Source organism: Microtus ochrogaster, chromosome 1, assembly GCF_000317375.1.
Source record: "Microtus ochrogaster isolate Prairie Vole_2 chromosome 1, MicOch1.0, whole genome shotgun sequence".
Lineage (NCBI taxonomy): Eukaryota > Metazoa > Chordata > Mammalia > Rodentia > Cricetidae > Microtus > Microtus ochrogaster.
Window position 1 is genome coordinate 26,290,369 of NC_022009.1, and position 6,000 is coordinate 26,296,368.

At 37.4% G+C, this 6,000-nt stretch overlaps 1 protein-coding gene across 23 annotated transcripts in view; it reads left to right on the forward strand.

Annotated features, from left to right (window-relative positions):
* Nucleotides 1–6,000, forward strand: part of Nrxn3 (neurexin 3) — a 1,572,781-nt gene that overhangs the window by 619,947 nt on the left and 946,834 nt on the right. For all 23 annotated transcript variants that reach the window (XM_026780462.1, XM_026780453.1, XM_013355697.2 and 20 more), the window contains one exon: nucleotides 3,792–3,995. In XM_026780462.1, coding sequence (XP_026636263.1) covers nucleotides 3,792–3,995 — 204 coding nt within the window. The remainder of the gene's footprint in view (nucleotides 1–3,791; nucleotides 3,996–6,000) is intronic.

Consider the following 6,000-nt stretch of genomic DNA (forward strand, 5'->3'; position numbering starts at 1 on the left):
ACGGTAGAATGCATCATGGTTAGGATGCAGAGTATCAGGAGCATGAGGGGGTTGCATGTGTTGTCTCTTCATCCAGAAAGCCAGGAGAGATGATTGTTGTTGCTCAGGAGCTTGCTCCTTTCAATTCATTCCAGAATCCTAGTCCATAACATAATTCTGAACATGGTCAAAGTGGATCTTTCCTTCTCGGTTAAATCCATGCTGAACCATACTCACAGATACACCCAGAGGAGTATCTCCTGGTGACTCGATCTCTTGTTAGTTGGAGGATCAAAACACCATCAAAGATAGATAGCATTTAAATACCAAAATGTATTCCATTCATAGTTTAATATCCCAATCTTTGGTAATATGTATGAAGTGTTTATAGATTGAATCCCTTTTCTTTGTAAATTTATGCCCCCCAAATAATATAGGATTCTAGTCCTAGCATTTTTTATACTTGAAATTATTTAAGCAAATTTCTATGAACCCATAGAACAGATTTTGTTTCGGGTGATTCCTGAATTAAACTATCTAGTTGACAAACACCCACACCCTGAAAACTGTTAGTAATAGACTGGCCAACACCTCAAAAAGAGATGCATACTGAGATTCACAGTTTATTTCAAACCAGTACCTGTTTTACTTCATGGTCACCTGATAGTTATTCTGTGGCACTATTAATACGGACAGAACATGTGTTTGCATTTTCACTTCTGTTCTGGCATTAAAAATACTCAAAGGAAAAAGAACAGCCATTGATTTTGAAATATATTTAAGTTGAATGCATTGAAACCACTCATTTCATGGCTCATTTAATGTCCTAATATCTCTTGAAGGGAAGTCTACATTTGTGTGGTTATGTGTAGAGTGTGCACAGTAAGGATTAATGAGGTTCATAATTGCACATACAGATCACATCATATTTATCTTGACAATGGATTGTTTAGAATGCGTATACTGTATTTACTTATGTAAATTGGACATTTATGAATAATATGTGAGCATAAATACCATAAGTAACACACACTCACACACACATACACATGCACACTCACACACACACATACACACGCACACTCATACACACACACACACACACACACACACACAGAATGTCACATGCTATCACGAAGCATCATAGCTATGCTTTAATACCTAGCTTATTTCTTTGCAGTTGCCTGGTGGCTATGCATACAGTCTCAAGAATCATACTAGCTATGTTCAGTCTCCAGCCTTGCTATATATTTTCTGTGTGATCCAATATCCATATGAAATATAACAATGCCTTTCTCATGATCTCCCTAAGGATTAAGTGACTTCTTAATGGATTCATAGTTAGGTTACTCTCTATAAATTTAAGATAGTTTTTTATCTGATTTCTGTCTTTCTGGGAGATAAAATATTTCCTAGAGTATGTGGTAGGTAGATTATGATTCCTATCTAACAGACCATCATGTGCCTTTTTTAATGATGGTTATTATAGCTGATACACTTTTCTTTATGATACCTTTATAATTTTTAATTAACAATACATAGCTTTTGGTGATATGGATTCTACCTGAGAGATGTTGCTTTCCAGAAACACGTGTGGGTGTCTTACCGATATTTTCAATAGACCTTCAATCTGTTGTGTAAAGGTAGGGTTGTGACAATTTCAAAATCTTTCTTATGGTTTTCCTGCATCTTGTATTTCTCTGTTACAATTCTTTTCATACTTAAAAATGGCAGCCCCCATCTCTTTCCATTAGATTCTCAACATCGTAGAGGAGCTTGGTACATAACACACGAATTAATGAATTCAAAATTCATCCTCAGTTCTCAACTATGTATTTACTTTCAAGATCTTATAAAAGTCTACTGATTTTATTACAGACTCAAGTTACCTTTAACAATACGAAGGAGACAAGACCTTCCTTGGTATCAGTAGCTCATTGGTCCTAAACCTCTGAGGATACCAACTCTGGTTTCTCAAGCAATATAAAAGGATGTGGTATTTGAATATAACCATCACATATACTCCTACATAGTGTAAATAATTTCTAGATTGTTCCCAATGTCTAATGTACTGTGAATGCTATGTAAATACTTATTATGATTTGTTGTTTGAGAGAAATGTCAAGAAAGCAATTCTATACAGTTGTATTTGTTTGTTACAGATGACTTTGTTCAAACATTTTCTATTCATGGTTGGTTGAATCCACAGATATAAAACCTGTAGCTATAGCAAGGTGACTGCCCTAAACAGAATAATTCATTATTATATAGAATTCTTTTCTTCCTTTCTTTTGTGTTCTTAGAGATGTTATTTATTCTTTAGGTAAGATGTGATGCTATCACTTCTTTTATTCTAATCCTTACAAGACCTGTCCAGATACTGCTCTGCCTGCCTTTGTCACCTCCAGCCCATATTCCTACTCTTCTAAAAGTTACTCCCAGCTAGGTGCTTCATCATTTGCCCATTGTATGTTTTGATATAGTTATTTTGTACCTGCTGGGTCTCTTCTTAGCTTAGGATTTTTGGTTCAGCTATGTATTCACCACGGAACATGTAAGTAGCAGCCATTTGATAACTGTAAAGGTTTAATGCAGAATGTGCTCAGTGTGTGGTACTGAGTATCAGAGACGGGCTTGCCTCATAAGAGTGAAAAATGATTTCTTTACTATTCTTCCTGGAGATATCTGTCAATGGATGGTCTTCATGATATTGCAAAAAAAATGTCATTACACTTATTAGCTAATGTAATGCCTCATAGCTGGTATCACTTTGAGATAGCATTTTCTCACTCTGAAGACTTTTTATTTGAAATTAGGAAAAATAGACCCATATTACTACATTGATATGATGTTTGATGTCATGGGTGGTGGGAGGTTCGATTTCCTAAATCAAGTGCTTGGGCTGAAGAATGCATCATGTCAAAGCAGATTCCCTTTATTCCCTATGCAAGTTCTCTTTGAATACAAGTAAAATTACATTGTTGAGGCTCCCAACAGCACTCCACTATTCTTCTAGTGGCAGTTCTCATTACTCATTGTGTGGCCATAGCATCTCTTGTCATGGTATGTAGTAGGTGTGAGCTTTGCCCACTCTGTGGTCCTACCTCAAAAATCTCTCTGCCACGTGTTTTTTTTTTTTTTTGATGTAATGGCAATACACTTTTTCTCCCCTATTTCCCGTAAAAATATACAGATTTTAAGCTGTTCACTTTGTACCTTTGGTTTAACTAAAACACATAGGATTATAATTACTACTTGTGTAAGGCGTTTTCACTTTTGCAAAATACTTTCATAGCTAGTATTCAACTTTGTGTCCTTCACGGGTCTTAGGGCAAGTACCAGAAACATTATAGAATATAAGAAAAAATGCTGAAACAAAACAAAAGTTGCATGATAAAACATGGAGTCCATTTTGTGTTGTTCAACTACTGCTGTATCAAGAAAATTAATGTTGTGACCCTTTAATCAGTTATTCGTGCTCTGGTGACCTCCCCAACCATAAAATTATTTTGTTACTACTTCATAACTACAATTTGACTATTGTTATGAATCATAATGTAAATATACAATATACAGAATATCTGATATGTGACTCCCAAAGGGATTGTGAACCACAGAATGAGAACCACTGATCTAGAGTTTAAGTGACTTACTCTAGGTCACACAGTCCAAAGGCAACAGCAAAAGAGTTCTATCAAGTACAGGCCTCCTCATTACCAGCTTGGTCCCAACTCTACTCAGCCTATAAGGAAAAGGGCTTTTCACACTCTTATGATCCTTGGGCTAATGATTCCCATTCTCTTTTTTGGCAGAGGCATCCATCCTCAGCTATGATGGCAGTATGTACATGAAGGTCATCATGCCCATGGTGATGCACACGGAAGCAGAGGATGTGTCTTTCCGTTTCATGTCGCAACGAGCCTATGGGCTGCTGGTAGCCACTACCTCCAGGGATTCTGCGGATACACTGCGTCTAGAGTTGGATGGTGGGCGTGTCAAGCTCATGGTGAACTTAGGTATCGTATGAAGGACCCTCTGTCTTCTGTTTGGGCTTGTCCTCCCTTTTCTGATTTTCATTGAATTCTTTGTTTCTTGAAAGTTAGCTGCTCACTTCTTGTTTAATAGACCATGGATTAAAAACCAACAGCAACAAATGCCTTCTCCTTATTTCTGCATGAGGGTTTGATGTCAATTTTTGGTCTCTGACATTGGTGATTTCTTTACTAGAGTATTTGTTTTCTAAGTTTCCTTTCTTGATTTTTTTTTTTTTTTGGAATTGTTTAGCTTTGTGTAAAACATGCTACTTTGGTCCATCTTTTGATCAATCAATCATTTTTCCATTAAGTCCAACTCCTTGTTCACCACTCAAAACAGTCAAAGCTGAGGACAGGGACAGGAAGGAGAGGAGGCAAAATGAGAGGGGGGTGGGAGAGAACTATGCTGTGTGTTGTTTCTAGTTCCATAGTGACTATTCCTGTGGATAGTTCCAGTGGCCTGGATGTTACTGATATCTTAAGTTTATTCCAAGCAGGATGTCAAGTTACATTGCCCCTTTTATGCCATTGGAAATAGTCTTTCTAAGGTTCATAAGCCTCCTGATATGTATACCTGTTTTCTTTTCTGGTGTTCTTATCACTTGTCAATAGCCTTTTTGATATAAAGACTATTGCTTTCCAATGTCCACCAGTTCCCCTATTTTCTCTATGTCATATATATCAATCCCCTAGATTTGGAAAAAATAATAACTTCATGTTTATAGTTTATTGGGTCAAGATGTGTTTCTCCTTTTTTTCTCTGTAGTTACTTATAATGGATGCTTGTGAAATCCTTCTCCTTATGGCCTCACATTCTTCCCTGCTATTAATCTCTATACTGGCTCCTAATTATTTTCTTTGGAGAATGGAAACCTCTTGGCTTTGAAAGGAAACAAACACTTCTGTTTCTGCCTTTTTCACTCAGCCAAAAGCCAAATACTCAGCGATGTACGAATTAATGCTTTACCTGAGTCCATACTTCTAAGTTAGTGGATTCGTGTGGGCTTGTGGACCGTATTTGAATATAGAGCTCTTTAATAAAGATTTGTCAGAGCCACAGACAAATGTACCAGACTCAAGACCATAGAGAAGCCTAGATTGCCCGGCTGAAAGGTGGATTTTGAAATCATATCCCTCTTATCTGCTCTCAAATCGACTGATACTTATCCCCAAATATGAAAACCTTGAGGACACTGGACTGTTTTGAGTAGTGGCTCATTTAGTTTTGTGTTTTTATTTTACCTCGAGTTTCTAGCATTTATGACACAGTGCACTTTTTCCCTATCTAATCTCACCTGCTCTTTGTTTTTAGTGTGTCTCTTGGCTTCCTTTTGTTTGTGTCTGTGTATGTATTTGATTCTTTCAGGGTTTTTATTTTTCTTCTATTGCTGGATCTTTTCTTGTGTGTGTATCTGTATTCTTGAGTTTTCAATCCTCCCCACCATCTACCATGGTAAATCAAAAGATGGTATTCAACCCTTCAAAGGCCCCAAGCCTGCGGCCCGCATAGCAAACAGCCTTGAGAACAGAGAGTACTGAGAAGCCTGCAGGGATTGGCATACCTCTGCCCTCCCCACCTGCCCTTCTGCAGCACCCTCCCCATCTTAGCTGGACCAAACTAAGCATGTTACACTACCTAAAACCAACAACCAGATACTATGATTTATTTCCCTAGAAAAACAGCAACAAAAACAAAGATCAACACAAAAACATAACATAAAAGATAAAACTGAATATCAGACCCCTGCCTACCACTCACCCTTAGAAAAGCAAAACAAGGGGCATATGTATGTCTTTCAAAAGACAATTTGCCTTTTTCAATAAGTGATATTTTGTAAAGGCTAGAAAGGCAACCTCAACAGGTGTCACCTTACAAGTAAAACTGAAGTCAGAGAAAAGGATAAAAGATGAGCAATGAGGGAATGGGATGAAGGCCCCCATTTCAGATCACACACACACACACACACACACACACACACACACACAC